Raw genomic sequence first — 23,895 nt, 5'->3', positions numbered from 1 at the left:
ATTTTAAATGTTGTCAGTACAAAGACCTCTGTACTGAATTAAACTATGTTTCATGGCCGCCGTATCGCACTTTTATCACAGCGCCCCACTTACCCGCAGAAAATGCGAAAACGTGAACTAAATGTGAAAGCTAAGTAAATAATAGTAAACTCGACATTAACGCTCATTTATCCGAAAATAAAACGGAAGAACAGACCATTCAGTTAATATATTGGTCTACAATAAAAACTAATAAATCACACGCCACGATTCTTTTATAAGCCTTTAAAATTTTTACGATAAAAATGCGACAGTGCAAGCCCGCGCCAGCGCAGAGCCCAAGTTGCTGGCGGTTGGCCACATGTCGTCGCAGCTGTATCTATGACGATCACGTTCACAAATCTGGCAGTGTTTATACTATAGTACGCCACAGGCTTGCCTCGTTAAATTTTTATGACCGCAAGGTCGTCAGTTTATGGTCAATTCTCAGATGTTATTGTTCGCAGACACACTTTTTTCACAGCTCTAGCGGGTTATATCAGTCGAGTTACGATTGACAGTGATTAGCTCTTAATTGTTATAGCGCTATAAAACGAGTTTTATAAACTTGTACCGTAATCCATTCTGTTTGAATATTGTAATGTAAAGGAATTGAGCAACAGCAAAGCGATGTCTCGCAACAACAAATAAATGTTCTGTGCGAGACAGTTTTATTATGAAACTGAACGTAGAACACTCATACTGACACTGAATGCGTTACGAATGCGTTTATGCCCTTGCACTTGAGTCCGACCACTATATGATAACAATTGTTGTTTTGTCTGCAATTTTGGTGATATCGATTTTCGCAGAACGGCCGGCGTGTAATAAAGCAATTTGCGAGCGTGCCAACAAAACAATAGGCTGTGTCCTAAGCTTGTTTTAAAAGCTTTCGACGCCGTGATTTAAAACCCTTTGACTAACTTTATTTGTAAACACTGGGAGCACAAAGCATAGGGTTATTTTTATACAAAAAAAGAGAATTTGCGCAACCCCATTGCCGTGAATCTTTTGTCCATTTTTTACGGCTTTGTTGAAAGTTAGCGTTAAGTTACTACCTACTACCTAGTAGATGTTGTAAAAAATGCGGAATTTATTAAGGTAAAAATAATTTAAACATAAGGATTATTAATTAATCTTTTAAATTGATTTTGCTTTATTTTCAATCCCTTCTCTGATAGCGTGATATATAACCTGTTATTTTAATGCCAAGGTTGTCTAGAGGTAATCGCTTCTAATAAAAATAACTGTCCCCTATACTATGGACTTTGGTTTCAAAAAGTTTCCTACTGCCCGAATAGAGTCATTGTTAAATTCGCTACCTTAATGTATTTGTCGCAGTGACAATTGCACAATCGCGTCTTTTGTCTATGGTGAAAGTTTGTGTTCATTGCAATTTTTAAACCCTTTCACAAGGAAGAAAGAATTTTTTGCAAGTTAAAAAAATATCTTTTGTAGAATCAAACACAAAGTACAGCGCCGGTACTTCCCATATCAAACCTTAAATAGAATCTCATTTTTTAAAAATAATATACGTATATATACCACGAATCAAAACCAAAGTATTCAAAGTTGTTATTACAATAAAAACAGTAGTTATTATAATTCGACAAAGCATGTCAAATCAATAATTGCAAATTAATTTTACGGAAATTCTGCGTTAGCCTCTATACACGATATAATCATGATCTTCCGTTCAATATTTTACGTAGACACGGAATTCGGCAAAACATCGTACCTTAAGATATATATAATATTTAAAGAGTTTTATATCAATTACAATTATACTCGTATATAGAGACTTTAGTACTTAAAATTAAAAGAAAATAAATATGAAACGATAAATACCATTAAACTCACCGCAGACCACGCGGTCGAAGGGGCTCATCCAATCTGGAAATGGAAAATCTATTATCAATCGTAAAGTAAGTTCTTTGTTTCGCAAAGTTGCATGCATAACAATTGTCCAACACGTGTCAATCAAATAGGCTAAATTTCAGCAATTGTATAAAACCAAATTGTATAAAAAATAATGTTGCTACAATATCTATACTACACACCTGCATACACAAAAAACACTTACAAACAGTATTATACAGAAAATAAAGCTCATTATCACGTCCTATTGAGTATGCATTTAATAAGTAAACAGTAGAAAATTATTGCCATTTTTTGCCGTAAACAACGAGCGTATTTAGAACGAGATATCACAAATTAAATGAAAATTAACAATTACGATAACGCACGCTATTATAAATTTTCTATATTTTTAAAATTCTTGTATACGTTATAGATTCTAGTTTTTTTACACCCCATTTAACTGTTACGCTGTGTACATACAGTTTGCGTGTTGCGTTCTACCAGAAAATGTTTAAAGTTCAAAAAGATGTGATTCATATCAACACAGTAATCTGATACTTAATATGTAGCTATGTTACACATTTATTTTAACGTTCGAATCCCAAAGGGAAATGCTGAGAAGATACACTAATATGTTCTTAAAAATCAGTGAACTAGACGCAGAGAAGTCTTTGGGCCATGACTAAAGGTCACAAACACATTTCTGCATTTATCTTAACACTTAGTGTAGTGACGAATCAGACTGCGTCGCTTGATTGTAAACAAGTGAATGTAGTCCAATCAGAGTCAAGCGAAACTGTCAGTCGTTTCGTTTTCCAAAAGTAAATTTAGTGTGACTAATAAATAATTGTATTTATTCATGAAATCGTTATATGTTTAACTTTATGGACCGCTATGACAACTAAACGTGATTTGTCTACAATTAAATTAATAAAATAAAACTTATTTACTTATTATGTAAATACCGAAATAATAAAATTACAATTATCTAACAATATATGGTCCAGAATTGAGGTATTATCATAATTGTTATTTATAAATAATGCTGAAACATTGTATTTTTTGTTTCCCTTAACGCCTTGTCTTAAAGATTAATGAAATAGTTTTATTGTGCATTATTTCTCCATAAATGAGTCATAAAACAGTTTTACAGGGTAACTTTAATTGCATTTTTTAATCTTCATTTAAGTACCTATTGCGGTTTTGTAAGACACTAAAATTAATCGAAGTGCCAATCGGAAACGCTAATGTCATTGATTACACAATCGCTAACGAAGTGCTGACATAAAACATTGATAATACAAAAATCTCGAATAAAAATTTCAAGTAGAAACTCACAAATCACGATAAACTGATAAAAACTAGTTGTGCCTCAAAGATTTCTCACGTCAATAACTCATTTTCAACAAAATATTTCACTGATAATGTAAAAATATCCCAGCTTCATCCTTTTAAGAGGGATTATCAATCAATAGAAAAAAGAATTAGAAATGTCACATGGGTAGCGCATCGGAGCCATTTCATTGGTCAGAACGGTCGGCCATGTTTATTTGACGCATGCGCCATGCACACCAGGCGCAAATCACAGACCGGTAATATACGGCGGGAAAGGGAATAGTTGAGAATATAAGATAAACTATTTATTTATCAAATTTTATCAGTTTATTTTTTTATAAATTGTTATACTTTAAATAATCTGTTAATAAGGAATTACGTTGTTCATTTTATTATTTTTATGATTCAATTAGATAAATAGACTTTGAAATAATGAAATAGTTGGGGATATATTTCATAATTTTTTTCTTATTATTATGACTATACCTATGTCATGAATTACAAAATACCAATTTACAAAAGAGCTGTTGACGGAAATTTCTACGTTCAGAAATAATAAGGTGTGAAAAAAGTCGTTACACATTTTTCAAAATACATATGATATGCCTACAATATGTTTGCGGTAGATTTGATATTTTGCCTTTGATATGACCGTCATAGTAATAATTTAATAAGCCAACATCGACTACAAATCACATGAAGAGGTCGTTTCGAAATAAAAACAAGTCTGTTATAGACCATTTGGTTTAATTTTAGTGATCTATGACTAGGACATTGGTGTGGCATTCGTTTGATTATATTTTCTTTACATTCATAATTTATTGTTTACGGTATTACGGTTTTAGATGTGAAAAGATTTCACAGTAAATTTAATTTGCTGTTAAAAATTATTATGATCGTTGCAATATGAAACGTTATGTATATATTATATGCTATTTTTGATTGATTTTAGTAGTAGATCTTTACATAGACATGTAATGTATATAGGTTAAATGCTTACTATACCAAAACTACGGCGCGTAGAAGTTACGAACGATGTCTTAAACTTAACTAAACAAACCGTCGGTAAAAAAGATCTTTGTAATAATTTAGAAATTCGGTGAAGTTTGTTCCATTATCACAAAACATACATGCTAATCTTTGTATTAAAATACTATGTAAATTTGTGATATTATTTATATAGCAACGACAATCGGTAATGTATATTTCTACAAGCCAAATTCAACCCAAATCAAGAGAATTAATGTAAAACCTACTCGAAACAGTACAAATAAGAAAAAAAATAAGTTATTTAAATGTTAATTTCATTCAAAATCATGGGTAAACGCCCTACATGAGATAAATCTTTTTAATGTTCGCTATGTATAGGCCACATCGCTATATTTTCAAAGTGACATTAATTAGTGGATAATTAAGAGGATTGATTGTTTTTTTCTGAATATTTTCTCATGAAAAGTATTCTAAGTTCCATCCAAGATTAAAGAAGACCATTAATAAATAAATTGATTGAATTATATTTTACGTACGATAATTTCATTAAAGCATTACCATTAAAGACTCTAAACTATTGCAAAATGCAATTTATAATTAGTATTTAATGTTGAAGATGTTTCAAAGCTTTCTTAGCTAACCACCTAACATATAGATACAAAGTAGATTTAGTACTCACAATAAAAAAATATATTTAAATCAAAGCTAATTCATATTACGTATCTAATATGTATTTAAATGATTGCTCAACCAAATTGGTAGGTCATAAAGCGTCCAAATAAAGCCTAGATGTTAACGGAGTATCGCAATAAAGCGCGAATAAAAATTAAACGTATTGTATTCAATGCGTACAAGCCGTAAAACTTTAATAGATGTACATTTTTTGAGTACAAATTGGACCTCACAAGATCATAAACTAGATATCCTAGGTTAGTTTTGTTTACATTTTTCTCAAAACAAGATTTCGTTGCTTTATTTCGTATGAAATAAAATTTATTTAAATTTGGAATTGTAACGATACGATCCAATACAACATTAGTGGATTTCTCAAAGAATCACAGCCCCATAGTAATAATAAAAAAATATTCAGTAATTTTCCGTCTTTTACTGTCAAATTAGGTTTACGCTGTAACAAAGTGAGACAGAATACTATTCGAGTTTAAACTTTGAATTTAGACCCATATGTTGTATGAATAAATAAGTTTTTGTTTAAAATGACTTTGGAACACTTACTTTAGGAAGTAAAAAGTTAAGCGCTTAAGAATGTTTAGCTTTCAGTACTGTATTTTGTTTATAAAATTTTATTTAAATTTGAAGTGGAACAAATATGTTATCTACATAATTATCTCATGATAAATTTAATGAGTTTTTAAGGCTTTGTAATGTACTTAAGAGCCTTAACAGCAACATATCTACAAAAAATATATTTCAGGGACTTATTTTTTGTTTGATTTTTCAAAATAACTCTTAATTCTATAACTCTTAAGGTAAATATCTAAATTAGTACCCCTACATAAATTTATGGAATATGATTATTTTTTACTATAGACGACCTATATACCTAATTGATACTTAAAAAGCCAAAACCTAATTAATATCCTATATTTAATGTAATAAAACAAAATATATAATGATTAAAAAAAAATCTTTTCAAATACTAAGAAGCGACGGCCGACGCAAATTTTAAATTTGAATTGACTTACTATTAAATTTAGGTATTCATTATTAATTATAATTGATAACTTAAGAGTTGTTTATATAATTTAATTACCTCAATAACGATTTACGGTATCAATAAAACAAAACAATTTCACCTATACTTAGTACCAACCTAGTAAAATCAAATAAGATAGTTATGACAAACATAAATCGTGAAAATACGTATTTGAATCATTTAAGATATTTAATGTTTTGTTTATAATTGATAAGTGAATATAATTGCAGCGTTATTGTTAATTGGACATTATGTTATGCGTACAGGTAACAAAACGATTATTTTTATAAACCAATTTGGATAATTATTAGTTATAAAACGTATATTAACCTTTAAAAATTGAGATGAATATTGTATACTTATATCGTTATATTAATTACTTAAGTAGAGCTACCTTTCTAAATCAATTATCAAGCTAAAATACGACGGCAAAATAATGTAAAATAAATGTTTGCAGATAAAATGCGTGCTACAACTGTCTAGCAACAAACATGCAGCATTCATAAACAGTTACCAGTAATGGACATCCAGGGGTAGCGTGGTATGTCAGGCAGAGGCTGCGCTGAAGGTTGGGAGCAGGCTGCACCCATCGCGTCTACTGAAGCTGCTGACGCTGCGGACGCCGCTGATGCTGCTGCTTGATGGTAGAACTGAGCCGCCGCAGCCATACTAGCAGATGCCGCTGACACAGCCGCTCCGCCGTTGTGCTGACCCAGTGCATAATTCACCATCGGATCGCCACCCACTGCCGTAGGGTACCGACAACTCTTGTCATCTGCTGACAGTCCAGTCCCCGTGGGAAACGGCACTGATCCTCCGAACTGCTGGTGGTGCGACACGTACGGATACATCCTTGCCGGCGCTCCCGGCGATGCCGATGATGAAGACGAAGACCGTTGCGGGCTTCCGGCACCCGGAGAGCCCGCTCCTAAAGCTGCTGCTCCCAGACCGCCAGATAACGATGAAGATAACGACGTCGAGAGCGACGACGATAAGGACGACGAAAGCGACGCCTCTATAGGCGATGTCCCGGCACCCGCGAATAAGTTCTGATGATGGAACTGCTGGTGGTATTTGGGGAGCATGCTATCGATGATGAACTTGGAACTCATCGCTCGGCGGCGACGCAGCGCGCGACGATCGCCTCGCGGGAGATGCGTTTATCGCCGGCGATTCGGATCGATCCTCGCGCGTGCACCTCTACTATGGCCGCGGATCGTTTATGACCCGCGTATGAGGCTCTACGACTCTGAATTCCCCGTCGTGGCGAGCGTTACCGCTGCCGCGCGGCATGTACGAGACAGCGAAACGTGACACGTGCGAGAGAGCGAGACGGAGTGACCTTGCAGGGGAACGCGCCGAAACCCTCTCCGTCTCATTAATTCCTACCTGCGCGGCTTATATTAGAAAGAGATAAAAGCTATTCGCTAACGACCATTCCGCCGGCCATTGTTCGTAATGGCGCCGAGCCCCGCACTTCCCCGCGCATTGCTCTTCTACGCCAATAGTAATCCGTTGCAGAACATTCACCGCCAATCACAAACCATTCCGGCACTTTAAGCTGTCAAACTGAACGGGCTTATGCAATAACGTAACACTATTTTCGTAAACATAGAGAAGTGATCTATCTGGTAAGATTTTTCTAGGTTTAGAACTTATCCATTATATGTTTTTCAAATTATATACGTTAAGGATAAAACATACAACAAGTTATATCCTTAGATAATATAATGAAAAATACAAGTTTATAAGTAATAACGTATTCTTAGAAATGCCAAAGCTTTTATGAGTTTTTATATAAATACCAATTATTGAAAATTAACACCCACCTTTAGGTTTGGATAAAATATCCAAAATTAAAACAAAATCACTTTTAAAATAATGGTTTCACTTTTTATATTAGAAGTTTCAATACTAAAAAAATTATACAGAATCCATGTGATTAAGTGGTACCTGTGTAAAATTTTATACTTTTATCTTTTTAATCAAATATGGTTTTATTTAGAAATTATACTTAGGTTATAAAGTAGTGTCCTGATAAACGAATTCTTAACTACTATATACTTTTGATCTAATTTCCAATTTTAAATATAAGTAGCCAAATATAATAATACCTATGTCAAATAATGAAACCATACTTTAGTAGCATTTCAAATAAAGGATTATGTGAGTTTTTCTCTTCTTAAAGGATTCTTATTCAGTACAACAAGAATCCTTAAAAAATAAAATAAATAATTACCAATTGAATCTAGTTAACGGTTATAAGCATCAGTCAGCAATCAGTAAACATAATTTATAGGTAATAAACGTAACGTATTAAGTAGTTGAATTTTTATTTTTTTTATTTTTACAGATTGCTATATCAATTAATACGTCAGTGTGTAACCATTTCAACAAACGTATCTTTAACGTTATAATTTCTTGAAACATCAACGATATTATAATGCAAATAAAAATCCAATAATGTCTATTTTTGTCCAATTTTATATTTGTCTTCACTTTAGCTTTCGTTAAGAATAATTTATTTAAATTTTATTGTTTGCAACGAATAAATATCTTAGAGCCATATCAATAAAATTAAACAATAAAATCCTAATAAGAATGGATCTCAGAGGTGTTACGCCGGCCACGTGGTCGAACTGGCACTCTCTGTCTCTCTCAAGCAAGTGCTTTCTCTTTCACACGTTTCATTCATGCTCACCGGTCGTAACAACAGCAGCCACGTGCGCAATAACAAACTTTACGACTATTTAAATAAAACTGTTTATTGCGTGGGAATTTTATTTATTTAGCACACTTTTGATTGTTAAAATGTGTTTAGTGCATGGTTTTTATAGGCTTAAGTTGCCTTTTCAGCTTTATCAGGTCGCTGGTACACGGTGAGGCAGTAGAACATTGCATAAGTATTGAGTTTATGTTGTTATTGTGATGTTTAGCCCATAATCGTATACGACTCCGATATGGACAATTTAGGTTATTTATTTTATGATAGGAGCATTTTTTTATTGGTATATAATTGATTTCACTGACCAATTTGAACGAGGTAGTCTTGTTAGAAATTATTATCAATAAGACCGGATGTATGAGAGAAAATATGAAAAAGAAAAATAAGTATATTTATTATATATTATTTAAATAGTTAATTAAACTTGACAAACAAACATAATTCTTCCCTTATCAAAGTTTTTCACACACATACAAGTTTTTCATACTTTAAGCATTCCTTTAAAAATTTTGTTTTAAGTTACCTCAATAATTTAGTTAGATTTTTCATATACCATTGCCAATTAGGAAGCGCTGAAATATTGATATGAGCAGAATAGCAATAAAATTTGTCAGCACTTGAATGCTTGATTAGGTACCTCATTTGTTTCGAAATGATGTTTTTCGGAAGAAATGAAAAATAAATTAATCTTGAATTTACTTTTTACAACTTTGAAGATATAGTCTGGTATTATTATTTTAGTTACTAGTTCTATTGTTAAAAAAGCATAATTCTTAAGAAGAATTTTTGATAATTGCAATAACAAAAAATAATATTAAAAATTTACAACATATCGTAACCTTTACATACAATTAACCTTCTTTTAAACAGGTATTCTCCTGTAAAATAAATTGCTGCTCAGATACAATTATGTACATTGGTAATTAAAAATTAAATGTACTGACATAATCTATGCTTATAAGTACATTTTTGTTAGTATTACCAAATTATTGACTTGAAATTATTACCTCAAGACCAATTTAACTACACATAGTAGAAATGTGGATCAATGATAAGACTTACGGGATATTTAAAACAAATTTCACCAGCATAATACTCGAAACAGAAATAATCTATGTGTCCAACCAACCAGCTTCTAGAAGATGAACGTATCGAAATTAAAGAATTATCACTGAATAAATACAAAACTCTAGTTAAACCTAAACTTAAATTAATCAATAAAGCTTGTTATAGATTTGACGAATATTTAAATGATCCTGATGATGATTAATTTGCTACAGTTCAAACAATTTGTATGACTCAATACTTGGTGGATCAAAAAGAGTGGCGGAGAGTTTCTTGCCAGTTCTTCTTGCCCACTCTACTCCCTTGATTTGCAAACTGGTAGTAAATGTAAACTTAAGTTCTTTTGAGTTATAATGAAATAATTGCACAGTTTTAAAAGAGCTGTTATTTTACCAAGCGGCTAGTACCCAACGGCAAATCCATCTTAAATCAACTCCAACGATAAATTTAATTACCCATACGTCCATATATCGACCAAAAGGAATGCTTGCACATCGCACATTTTATAGGGGATCGATGTATGGATCATACAGCCACAAAGTCTCAGGTGGGTGTGGCATCGTAAAAGTTCAACTCTTGAGAAAATTTACTATCGCTTTTGAGATTTAACGAGCAGTTTATAGAACCGCTTTTAAATCCTTTATATACATGTTTTGTCACTTTAGAGCTCATCAAAGTGATATAAGTGACGTTGATGACAATTGTTTTATAAATGGATAATTGATTGAACGCGAGTTTTTACGATAATTGGAACGACCGAAATTGCTCAAAAATTGTCGCTTCTTAATAGAGTATTCATTTTTTTTATTTTTTTTTATTTAGTAGGAGGCAAAAGCACAGGGGGCTTACCGGATGTTAAGTGATACCGCCACCCATGGACACTCAGATTGCCAGTGCGCAAGTGTGTTACCAGCCTTTTCAAGAATTGGTGCGTTCTTTTCCTGAAGGTTCCTAGATCGAATTGATTCGAAATACTCAGTGGGAAGCTGTTTCCACATACTGGTGGTGCCCGGCAACCGCATTAAAAGCGCTCAGTTATGGAACGACGGTGATACGGATGGTATTTTGTATTCTGCATTGACAGTGATAAGTGAAAATTAATGTATGTAATGTACATCATCGTGTGAAGGATGTGTTTAATAATTCCTAATACAGAGATAACATTGTAATAATTAACACTGGTAATTGAAAATTTAACCATTATAAACTTGAATTACACACACTCGTGTCATGTTCTTTACAAATGTGGTAGGCGATGGTAATATTTATTATTACAACTACTTCCATGTTCTTGTCGACCAGACTCGAAGTCGTGTTTTGTTTCACGATCCTTACATCAACACTAACTATGCAAAAAAACTCAGGTTTTTATGCTGCAACCCGGACTTAAACGATCCCTATGTTTTTGTTTGATGCTTAAAAGGAGTATTAAGAATATTATAGTGATAACCTGCATAATGAGCACACTCCACAATCACACCCATATGTACATACCATCAATATCATACCATCCCACAACACAACCGAATTAGGTATTACTTAGTTAAATGTTCTTATTTAATAAATTTTATTGATTTTTTCCTTTCGTAAATGTTTGAACCTTTTTGTATCTAACTTCATAACTCTTTCCAACATATTGATTTTACACTGTGTTGAAAAGTGACGATCTAGAGCTACTACAGTGTGCTTTAAGTTTACAAGAGTTAACTAACGTTTGAAAAGACTTGCTTTCTACCTTCACACCAAATCAACTGGGTTAATGAGCGTTATATTCTATCACAATACGCAATATTACTTCCAATTAGTAGTAGTACTAACGATTCATAAAACTATTAAGATCATCACCACTAAATCGGCTTAGAATATAAAAATTGTCACTGATATATCCCGCAAAGCAATTAACAATAATTTATTTTAGCATTAAAAATTATAAACTCGTAACGCGAGTTCAGAGCTTGGATCCTGAATTAGCATAACGTGGAAAACTTCTAGGAATTTATTGTAGTTGTCGAGACGTCCATTTCTAATAAATAATTTTAATTTTATGCCATAATACAATGTAGATAAACATAAATATTAATGGATATTACTTAAAAGATATTTATCTGTGATATATTTTGATTATTTATTTCTTACCTTATCATGTCTGTAACCTGCAACAAAAGAAATTTATTAGTTATGAAACCATTATTAATAATATGAAATTAAAAATAGTTTATGCTCTAAAAAGATTAAACATTACAATATAAGGAAAATAAAATAAAAAAAAAAAGCAAATTTAGAAAACGTGTTTCACTTGGCGACTTAAAAGGCAAGGAAAGTTCCAAGTATCTAAAATCTACTGAAGATCTTTCTTAGATCTAGACAATAATATACGATTGTACAGATATAATAAAATCGAATCTTAGCGTGATATTCAGCCCTAGTGTACCTTTTATTTTCTCTTTGCGATGATAGACAATGGTCATACAATACGTACTATAATTGCAAATAAAAATGTTACAAATATAACTTACACGGTAGAAACACTAACAATAAGAGAACAGAACACAAAATTCACATATATTTTTCTAATAGGGATTATAGAACTAAACTAAAGTGCGTGTTCTGCCATAATGTTCCGGCTACTAATTTAAATTAGATATAATTTTATGTAAACAATGTTAGGCTATATTTATTAAGCAATTCACGTCGTGTACAAGCCGTGGGGGGTAGGAAATTTTAATTTCTAGAGAAGGCCGGGGTCGCGGAAATTTGTGTGGCATAATAAGTGAGATTGTTGCGAAATTTGCTACAAGAAAAAGAAAGAGGGCCTACGCTTGCCTTCGTTTGCTTATTGTGGACGTTCTTAAACGGGAACTATTTTTCTAGTAACCCACAATACAGGAATGACCCTCATACTTGACTACTGTTTGGTATAGGTACAATATTTTCTAATTTATCAATAGACATTGATAATGTAAATGTTATGTACGTATATATAATCCTTATGGAATTGGTGCAGACACATGATGCTTACGTATGAAGATTTTTGTTCATTAATAAAAAAGGGTGTCATGTGCTAACACAGCTCATCTAGCTCACACATGGTATATCATTAATTAAATAATAGTCTATATAGAATATATTTCATGATTCTAAAACTACTATATTAGTTGTTTGGTACCAGTACTGACTTCATTATTACAATTGGACGCCTAAGTATGTAGCCAGGAGTTTATTTATAGCAAAAGCAAAGCCACACAAGAAAAAAAACAAAAGAAGGATAAAAACTAGTTATACAAATTGTAACCTATGTGTGGTCTCAATAATAAGTGCGGACGATGTCACAATAATACTTATAATAATAATTCGAATTTAAGTTCAGGCGAAATAAAATCTTTCTCATTATTAGTAACATTGTTATTTGAATTATCTAAGTCGTTTCAAGAGTTTAAGTATTAGATTGTTTGTATGTCTAAAATAATGATAAATTAATTTATCCATTAGATAAATAGGGATGGAAGGGACTCAAATAAACACATATGATTATTAACAAGGATTAAGTTTTTTATAATACGTATATATATTAGTTTTTCATAATAAAATCATTGATAAACACTACTCAAACCAGCTCAATATTTGTTTTAGACGCTGGCCTCAGGGTTAATGTGAATTTTAAAAAAAAAGTATAGTATATCCACATTAAGCAACATACAACCGCTGGGCGCACGTGTAAGTGGCGGCTTCAATATTTATGTGCAATTTTTCCGGCCTCCCACCCGCGACCCTACCATGATAAAGGACGCAGCAACCACGCCACGGAGAATTCTTAATGCCTTTATTAAATTATTACAATATTAATAAATATGTTTATTTAATCGACGGTTTTTCATTCGTACAATATGTATTTTTAAATTGAAACCTGAAAATTGATGCTATTTAAGTTCAATTAAAACCTTAAGTAAAATAAACTCCTTGTCTGTATAAAAAGTTTGAATCAGAACATATCTACGCTACTGGGTTATAATTAGTTGATTAATGTATGCAAAAACAGAAAGCCTACATTATTTTTAGTTGTAAACTGTAATCTTACTTAAAAAACTACGATCAGTCAAATTTCCATTTAGAACTGAATTTCAACAAATTATGTAAATAATCATTACCAATAAGAATAAGTATTCAAAGAACATCCGCCAATACAATTATTATCATCTCTGAATACAGGCGTTGTTACAGTAATATTATTCAAATAAAAACAATTTCAATTTGTTTCTAAATTGAAACAGAGAACAGGCGGTGTTATTACATTTGGGCGGAGGTTCCGTAGAGCGTGTAAAGTGCCGATATAGCCCGGCCTTTCCTCAAAAGCCTTAGTCTCAGAATTCGCTTTTTATACATGTTTTCATAGGTGTTATATGGCTTGTCGGTAATATTTTCATTGAGTTCGCTTTTGGGATACAATGGAGCGATGGGAAGTATAGATTACGGTTTTACTTTGGAATTTATCGAGTCGTGTCTTCATCAATTCTCTGTATAGGAGAAATATTACTGTTTTTTTTAAATTAAAAGTACTGTTATATATACAAATACATTTGATATTGCATAAGTATTATAGAATAACACATCTCTCTATAATTATCTATAGTTTTAATTTAAAAAAATGTGCATTATGTAATTAAATTTATATTTATATCAGAGCCATCTCTACAAGTTTTGCTGAACTAAGATGAATTACCTTCTAGCATTACCACCCCAAGAACGAGGAAACCCTAATTTTTATCTTTCATGCAAAAAAATCTATTTGAACAAAAAGTACCTACAATCCTACAGACCCTACCAGCCTATTAGAATTTCAAGACTCCTTTAAATATGAATATTATCTTATTTCTCCATATGTTGCTTTTAAATAATGCAGTTTATTATTTTCTCTATTTAACGCCATCTTTTGAGGGGTAAGAGAACTAACTTACAAGTAGGGTGCACTATTTGCACAGTTTTTTCTCAACAAATATTTTAGTCTTGATATATTTTTATTATTATAAGAAAACTCTACTAGTATTCATAGTAAAAACATTATATGCCAAATTATAAAAGTAAAAGAAAACATATCCACTATCGACACTTATTAATGGACTATTAAAACGCTGTATAATAGTTAACAATAAGAATTTGGTTGAAGAATCATCCGATCGTGTGAAACTAAGTAAGAGGAAGCCCACCGTGCTGCTCAGCTGAACAGAGCTTAAATTTTGCGTTCATTACTTAATACGTTTATTATTTCAAAAACCTTACATGACAAATGATAATATTTGATTAAATTATCTAGTCTAATAAAATAAGGACTAAACATGAAAGGGTACCTAAAAGTCAAAGGTAAATAAGCCAAAGTTCAGTCGCTAAAGGTCAAAGTTTAAATAAAGAAACAAAAACCGTACGCGCCAGTCCCACCACCCAATGCCTATACCATAATGATTCCATTCTCACGTTCTTCGCTGATTTACAACCGCCATAAGGCTCAGTAATGACACCTACCGCAGCCACTTTATTTTGGACCTTTACATATTTTTTTCACACGCAGCAATTCCGAATTTATATCACGTAAATTTTCCGCTTGAAAGGGAAACCTCTATTGTCATTCGGTACGGATACCCCATTTCCTTATAAACACGTGTTCAGATGCGCATTATATACCAACTATATATAGTAAGTAGATATTTCAGTCACGCAATTTTTGGCGTTCAACTTTTTAATATTCGTAACACTGCTTTGTAGACTGCATCAGTTCTGATAATTTTATCAGCGAGTGTCACGGCTAAGTGTTAGTGTGATCAGTTTTTGGCTTATTCAAGTAAATATATAATTAAACTTTTATTGACGGATATAAAATATAATATGTCACCAATGGCACAATCATTAGTCGTGTTCAGTTTGATAGTCTTATGAAATGTGTATGTGTATATCTGAGTTATGTATAATAAAAATAATAAAAAGCCTTTTATTTTCATGCTTGTGACTAGTAGTAAGTAAGTTTGAAGTAAACTTAATCCGATTTTTGTCAAGAAAATAAATAACGCTTATTTTCGCTCGAGCCAGCCGTTAAGATTATGTCATCCGCCCATCTAGTGAGCGGTCTTCCTGTGTATCGTTTCCTAATAGGCCCTTTCCACTGGGTCACCCTTAAAGTCCATCTCTTACTGAACCCCTAAACTATGCTCTAAAGCTTAAATGGAGACTTATGTATGTAATAATAAATTAGCGTTTAAATCCGTATTATTTAAATTTTATATTAATTAAGTCTAATATAATATGTTGTTATGTGTTATTATTAGATATCAAATTCAGTAGAATAAAAATCTATTGAGTATTATTTTATAAACTTATTTTCTATAATATAATACCTAGCTTTTAATTAGGCATTGGTTAAAAAAAAACATAACATAAAATAGGGTTATAATTTTTTTTTGAATATTCAATTATTGCAATTGTAAAGAAAAATATCATTATAAACATTTAAAATTAGTTATTAAGATACCTTTAGCTGAAATTTGTTTGAATAAATACATCTAACGCAACACAAATAGAATTGTGATTGCTTGAATAAATAAAAAAATATTATTTTATTAAACAATCTGTAACGTACATAATAAGATTAAATGACAAGTTCTTACATTAAACATTCGTTTACGAGCAACAAAAACATGATTAGCACATGCTTACAAAGAATTTCATGAATCTCGCTAATGAAGCTAAAAATATGCTAAGTAATACAGTAATATACGTCAGAATGCAAAATATAGCTTTCTAGGTCAATGGAAGTCTTGAATGCGGCAAAAATAACGCAAAGCTGCGAATGAAAAAACGTTGGAAATTTAATTAAAAATAAATCGTTACATCATGGCTCAAGTTATATAAGTATGTAATGTAAACCTATTTCTTTAAGCCCACAGCTTACACATTACACACGACAAATATATAAATTAAAAGTAAGCCACTAAGCTACTAAGTTTAACATGCGACTCTCATCCTTAAGATCTTAGATTCGGCTGTGCACTGGTATTTCTGTCTATGTGCTCATTTAACATTCGCACGAACGGTGAAGGAAAACATCGTGAAACGTGAGTCAAGCACTACAGGTTGATCACCTACCTGCCTATTAGATTGACAAATGCTCATGAAACAGATACAGATATATGAGCCGCAGACCTGAAAAGATTGCAGAGATACTGGTAAAAAAAACCAAGCAGGGTATAAAAACTTGACCTGCAAATTTCAATTGAAATCGAGATGTGATGTTATTCATTATGAAATGTAGTTGATAGCTGGTAATGTAAATAAAAAACACTTTTTAAACGGATTGAAGCTATGTATTATTATTAAAAACTTGTCACGGTGACCACGCACACTGTAAAGCACGCGAAACGTCGGAAAAAAATTAAAATTATGTAAATAATTATAAGTTTTTAATAATAATATATATATTTTATTGTAGGTTCAACCCATTTAAAAGGTGTTTTCTTAATGTGTAAACCCTATGTTAATAAAATACAATATATAATAATGTAATGTTATTACAGACTTACAGCCTTAAGTCTTTGTATAGATAGAAACCCAGGTAGAAACTAAGTCCAATTCTAGACATAATATTACCTCTTTGTTCCTAATTAATTTGCCAACTGGTGAGTATGGTTTAGCATAAATTTTCATTATATTTTATTAAATGTAACACTCAAGTGATATTATATCACCATGGCTTTTGCTGATAGAGGTTGATGACGGCATAATGGTTACAGCATATTAGAAGAGTGTTAGAGAGTTACTCTTCAATTTTATTCGTCTCTTCGCCCTTGATTTGTGATTTTTACATAAGTTTATAAATATAAAGGAATTACTTTCTAAAAAAAATATTGTTGGCTAATAGGTGATTAGCTTTCAGTACCTGACGTCATAATTGACACGTAATAATTTTTTTCGATCTTTGGGTTTTCTCGATTGTTTGTGTAAGTGTTGATTCACATAAAGAATCAAATACCCATTGGTGTTCAGTTAGACATCAGGGTTTTTGCCTGTAATTTATAAACGTTGTATGGTAAACAGTACGGTAAATGTACTTCTGTACTACTAAAATTTCAGAGGTATTCTAGTGACTCACTAAGGAATTATTGCTGTTAATGTGATCAGTGTTGTAAGCTGATCCTGACCAACACAGGTACCTACCGTCAAAACGGCTGAATTGCAGAGGTATTTAAAATATATTAGAATTCTACTTTTTGCCGTAAGAATATCGAACAATAGTTACGTCAAATAAAGCATAATTATAAAATAAAATATAGTTTAGGCTGTGAAAAATCATAAACCTCTCGATAACTATCTGTGTAACTTTCTAGGTAACAAACGGCTACCTGTTCTAGAATTGATACTATTATTAATTGTATCTGAGGTATAAAATATCTACTGAATCATGTGTCTATTTAAGAATGCTTATTTTAATTTCAAATTATAATAGGCATTCTTTTATAAATTTATGGGTGTGTTATAGAAATTTATGTTTTACGATTTTACATTCAAAGTATATCTTTCATCAATCCTAATTATTTACGTCCGGAGGTTTAATGCTATCTACATTTTTAAAAAATTACTTATATAATTAGAGTTACCTCAATATGCACAAACGCGATCAAGCTGCAGTTCGTATGTTAATACAAATTAAGACCCGCATACAAACAAACTTCAATCTAGCTGTCAAACCATTTTTTATCTGTGACGTTTGACATATTTGACAGCGCTCAGACGAGATTGTTACTTGATATACGAATTAGAAGGTGAAATATGAACTATAAAACTGGGTTAAAGCAAGAATTCGATCATCAACTAGTTACTGAGTCCCTTAAAATGCCTTTTGGAATTTCACGGCATATATTGCAATACAATATGGAGCTTAATGTCTTTATGAGCGGCGATCTAAGCAATAGGATAGTAAGGCGGCCTTAACATAAGTTGAAAATCACATTTGCGTCCTTTAAAAGTGATTAACATTTAGTATTCCCCGAGTCTCAGATTTTCTACGTTAAAATCTTGAAGATGGTCTTTTTCATAATTATTTCGACCTTAAGGGAATTGGTAATATTGTGAAGGCCTGATATGCCGGAAACGAGCTCAATTGAGAATTGTGTGGGCAACGCGGCGATGTGTGTCAAGACTTGCAATATATTAATAAAGAGACTGCATTATATGCCATGCATTGTATGTTTAGAAGCAGAATAAGATATATATATATATATATGGAAAGCTTTAATTTTACTTTTTTTAGAGTTACATTTAATAATGTTTAGATTTAAAAAGCCGGCAACACAGTCACGTGCCCTCTGGCATTGAGAGAATTCATGGGCGGCGGTATCATTCAACGTCAGGTGAGCCTCATGCCCGTTGACTATACCTATTGTAAAAATATAACATACTACATTTTTAATTTTTGTACATTTAGTTATATTTTTCCTATTTGTTTATAAATTTCGTGTAAATCACGTTGTAAATAATAAATAGCTATATGATAACAAATATAATAATATAAAATATAATATAAACTAATATGATACAAAAACGTTGCTTTCCGCACGTGTCTCATCAAACGATAGTGATTCAAAATATTTAATGATGTTTATTATATTTTTTATATTATCTGCATATTATCTGCAATATTACATATCTAGCTAACACACGGGCGTGTTTGTCCTGTGCCAGATGCAGCAACTTCTGCAGTCGCAATACGTCCACTCCTTAATGTAACGAATCTTTTTCTTCTACCAACACGGAGGTTACCCTACATTTTACCCCTTATAATTAATTGAAGGTAGCGGTCATGGCGCAACACGTGGTACGCAACGTTTAGTTGTTTAATGTTTTACTTAAGTTGTTTAGACATTCCAACTCGATTAAGAATTCTTCGTTCTTAAGAGTTTTCTCGTTAGAGACCTTCTGGATCCAGCCTATACGAAACAGGAAGCAACGACAACACCACATCTCAAATGTTTCTTTACTTAGTTTAATTTATCAATAATAACTTAATGACTAATTGCCTTTTTCCTACACCAGACGTCATTTTTACATCTATACACATTACGGTTACATTATGGTTGGATTTGTAGAAAACAAAGGAAAATGCTAAAATCATTGAACACTTAGTTATGTAGAAAAATCTATCCGAAATGATATTTACTCTATGTTTACCGCATATAGATATTGCCTTAAGTGAATATTTGCAGGACAAACAGCGTTCCCTACATGTGAGCTGTCACATAAACTGTTGCTTATTAATAAATCTACGTGCCTAACTCAAATGTGTAAATAATAAATGAACATTTAAACAACAGAGTTGCACCTGTATACTCGTGCGCATAAACGTTTTGTTTTACAAGCGCTAACTAGTACATAACATTTATAAAATATAGTTCGTGCAAAGTTTTGCTGGAACTCATTAAATGGATTATGTAAGGGTGTATTCACATCGCAGAGCGAGATATAATCGTGATATTATTTTTTCGTCCTTTTAGTTAACAATGATAATTCTTATTAAAGCTTACACGTCGATATGTATGTAATCTATTCATTTCGATTCAAAACCATTTTGAAATGGCCAATTTAGTTTTTCGTCATAAAATGAGCTTATTTCAGTTGCTGCTGTAAAATTAAAAAGATATATTGAAAACCTACTATATAGTATATTTCTTTGTACTTCAAATTAATATAGTAAATATAGACAGGTCGATTCAAAAGTTATACAGAAGAATTTTGGCATTGACAATTCAGTTTTTCGTCTTAGATGTACTATTTTTCAGTGGCTGCACAAAATCAAGAAGACTTTAAGATATTCCCAAAATGCACCTGTAGTTATTCTATATTTCTTTGTATTTCAAGTAATTCTATACAGGCGCTTCAAATAGCACAGTTTGCTAACCCGAAACTGTGCGGTAACATGTGGTCGCACCCTAACTTGTATACTCCCTATTGTAGACGGGGTGACAGGGGCTGATTACAATATTGGTAGCACCCTAGAGATGGTGCTGCTGGGTACTGCAAAATAGTAACTAGTTCAGCTTTTGATGAATAGATGGAGCTAAATAAAGATTATAGGAAGCTTTTTGAAACTACTTATGCTATACACGCTTTTAAATAAAACAAGAGCTCGGTTTGTATGGAAGAAATTGGCGATAAGGTTTCACCATGAAAGTATATTGATGCAATTGTTCATATTATGTAGTGTTGGACTAGTGGTTTGAGCGTACGATTGAAGTGTCTCATATAATAAATAACACCTGCTCGAACTGCGTATAAAAACAATGTTGATCATTTACTTATAAAGAAATGGTTGAAGAAGAAGATACAGAGGTATACCAAGGTTTGAAGCGCCACTTGTTTATCTGGTTGGTTTGACCTTTACCATATATATTTTTAATTTACATATTTTATACGAGCACATGCTAAACCGGAATCTTGGATCTATTGATTTTTTTTATTTTCTGTGATACAAAAGGAAACTGTCTTAAGAAGACCTGTATGCAGTAAAGTCAGTCGCAATTTTTTTGTTTACCCTATGTCCCATCGAGTTACGAGACTTGTTCCGAAATCATTACACTATTTTGTCACTATAATGGTTTCTAACAACGGTAATTTAAGATGAATCCCAGGTACCGTACCTGGTTAACTAATCACCATTACACAAATATCTTTCTCCGTTGTTCCTTTCAGTCTTTAAAACTAAGATTCCCCGGTTGAAGAGAAAGGGTTGCGTGACAGAACAATGGCCGTATTGTCGATGTTCTGTCCATTTTGTTTATAGTCTAGTGGTTAATTGCGGACCAAACAGCGTTTTGCTGCGCTCAACAAAATTAATACTTGACCAAATCAACCAGAGGCTAGCGAGCGAAGTTTGACAAACAACATGATTGGACGTTGAAAGATTTACTTTTACAGGAATTTAATTCATAGAGTCCATATCCTGGTAGTCATATCCATGCTCTCGTGTAGTGGTATTCTTTATACCAAGTCTCAGTATTAAGAGTTATGGAATACAGAGTAAACTTATGTCAGTGTACAGACAGTGTACATGGCCAGTCACAATGTAATGGAAGAAGCGGCTGTGACCAAGCACGAAGAATCATTGTTAAACAATAATTAATAAACTTTAGTTTCTATGCTATATAAAGTAAATGTGCCTAAAGTATTATAATATTTAGTTTCTATCTATACTTATTATCTATCAGCAAACGGCTATTTATTTATTTATAGCTTGTCCTTCGACAAAGGCCTGCTCTAAATTGTAATTTGTATCAAATTTATATTGATTCAGATAAGTCTAATCCAGGCACCCAGATCATAATTACCTATTTCAAACAAAATCCAATTGACCTACCTATTAATATTGTGTGGTAATTTTATTATAAAATTTATTACCTGGCTAGTATTAAACTAGGTTAATCTATCCGTAAGCATGATGCACTTTTGTCGCAATATATCTATGTAATATAAAGTTAACCACTGCTTTATAATATGCAGTAAATTAATTTTATCGTTACATTTTAATTAGGAATAAAATTACAAACAACTTGTTACACAACTTCGATTTCTAAATGACCAAGACTGTCTAATCTCAGTAGGACCGCGAAGGTATACAATGCAAGAAAATTGCACAACGAAAAACCATAAAGCCATCACCCTATTACTCAACCCTTTGAGGTGCAATAAATATTTCTGTCATAGCACCGCAAAACCTTAGCTTTACAAGGTAATGTGTACCGTATACCAACGTAAAAAGGTTAATACTATATTTGCAAGCACTTTGTACGCACCAGAATTTGTAAAAACTTAACTGTTAAGGTAATTACGGAACAATGATGAGTATTGTAGGCTATAATCACAGGTATTAAGGGGTGAAAACGCGAATTCTCTCAGTGCGTTTTTAGTTGCAAAACGGAACGTTTATAAAAGTGATTTGTGTAAAATAAATTCGTAGGTGTGAAATTGTGTTAATTAAGATCGCAAATCAGATCTGTTTTAAATTTGCTAAGATTTATTGGTGTTTGTTAATAAAATTCATATCTACTGAGTTGCGACTGAAGATTACGTTCTCGTAGATGTGTATACTTTAGCGTTAGTAGGTACGAATGAAAAATCGGAATCACCAAGGAACTGTTAAGTTTGATATCATTTTTGTATGAAACTAGATTATGGTAAGGGTTCATTTAGATCACGCCGTATGATATAATATATGAGCAAAGGTAGCTATCTCTGGGGCCTTCAGTTGGATATATTTTTTCATTATCTTAGATTAATATAACCGAAAGTTACAGAATATTATATCTTTTAATTAGTAATGATGAATAAATCGTCCATTAAAATTCTCTCATTTATACATATATTTTAGACATAAATGATTTATGACTATAAATAAACATTAAGTCGATCAGATATCACCTTTGCGAATCCAAATTGGAACTGCGCGGCGCTTAGTTATCTATAGCATTTCTGATGTTCCCTCGTAAAGTGTCCCATAAAATATTTTATAACCCATGTGTACACACATTAAACACATATAACAACAATAAATCATTATACGGTAAAAACAATACACGACACGGGATATGTAAATAATTTTATAACATTTATGACCTTGAATTGTCTCTCGAATTTTATTAGCAATAAAATTAAATTTAGACCAAATATGATTTAAGTTTCCTCCCGATTTTATGGACGTCATTCTTACATTGTTACTATCAAGTTATTTATAACTGTTATGTGCAAGAATGAGTGATTTGTTTGCATGTGCTCTAAATAGCGTTATGGTAATTTACAGTATCGATAATTTCATTATTATTAACATTAGTTATGACTCCTTCATCAGCGTAGATTGATAGTTGCTTGTCTTTTGTTATTATACCACGAAAAATCATTCTCCGACATATTACATTTAACTTCTGTTTAAATGTTTTAGTTTTAGAGAAAATAAATGAACGCAAAGTGAGAGTGGGTAACTCTGTGCTCTGGACTATAACTACCAATTTCCTGTAGAAAAAGAGCGTACCAATTCTTAAAAGGCCGGCAACGAAAATTCGAGCCCTCTTGCAATGTGTGCGTCTATGGGCGCGGTATCACTTAACATCAGGTGAGCCTCCTGCCTGTTTGCCCCTTAAAAAATATTATAAATAGTTGTATT

At 32.1% G+C, this 23,895-nt stretch overlaps 1 protein-coding gene across 6 annotated transcripts in view; it reads right to left on the bottom strand.

Moving 5' to 3' along the window:
- LOC123707966 (homeobox protein abdominal-A homolog) overlaps positions 1–23,895 on the bottom strand; it is a 133,616-nt gene that overhangs the window by 23,375 nt on the left and 86,346 nt on the right. Inside the window, exons 1-2 of one of the 6 annotated variants that reach the window (XM_045658331.1) lie at positions 6,432–7,558; positions 1,879–1,926 (exon numbers count right to left, since the gene is read on the bottom strand). In XM_045658331.1, coding sequence (XP_045514287.1) covers positions 1,879–1,926; positions 6,432–7,029 — 646 coding nt within the window. In that variant the 5' untranslated portion in view covers positions 7,030–7,558. Of the gene's footprint in view, positions 1–1,866; positions 1,927–6,431; positions 7,559–11,843; positions 11,861–23,895 lie in introns of those variants that run through there. The other 5 variants (XM_045658333.1, XM_045658332.1, XM_045658330.1 and 2 more) reach the window with 5 other exon arrangements.

Source organism: Pieris brassicae, chromosome 4, assembly GCF_905147105.1.
Source record: "Pieris brassicae chromosome 4, ilPieBrab1.1, whole genome shotgun sequence".
Taxonomy (NCBI): domain Eukaryota; kingdom Metazoa; phylum Arthropoda; class Insecta; order Lepidoptera; family Pieridae; genus Pieris; species Pieris brassicae.
This window is presented reverse-complemented; position numbering and strand designations above follow the sequence as displayed.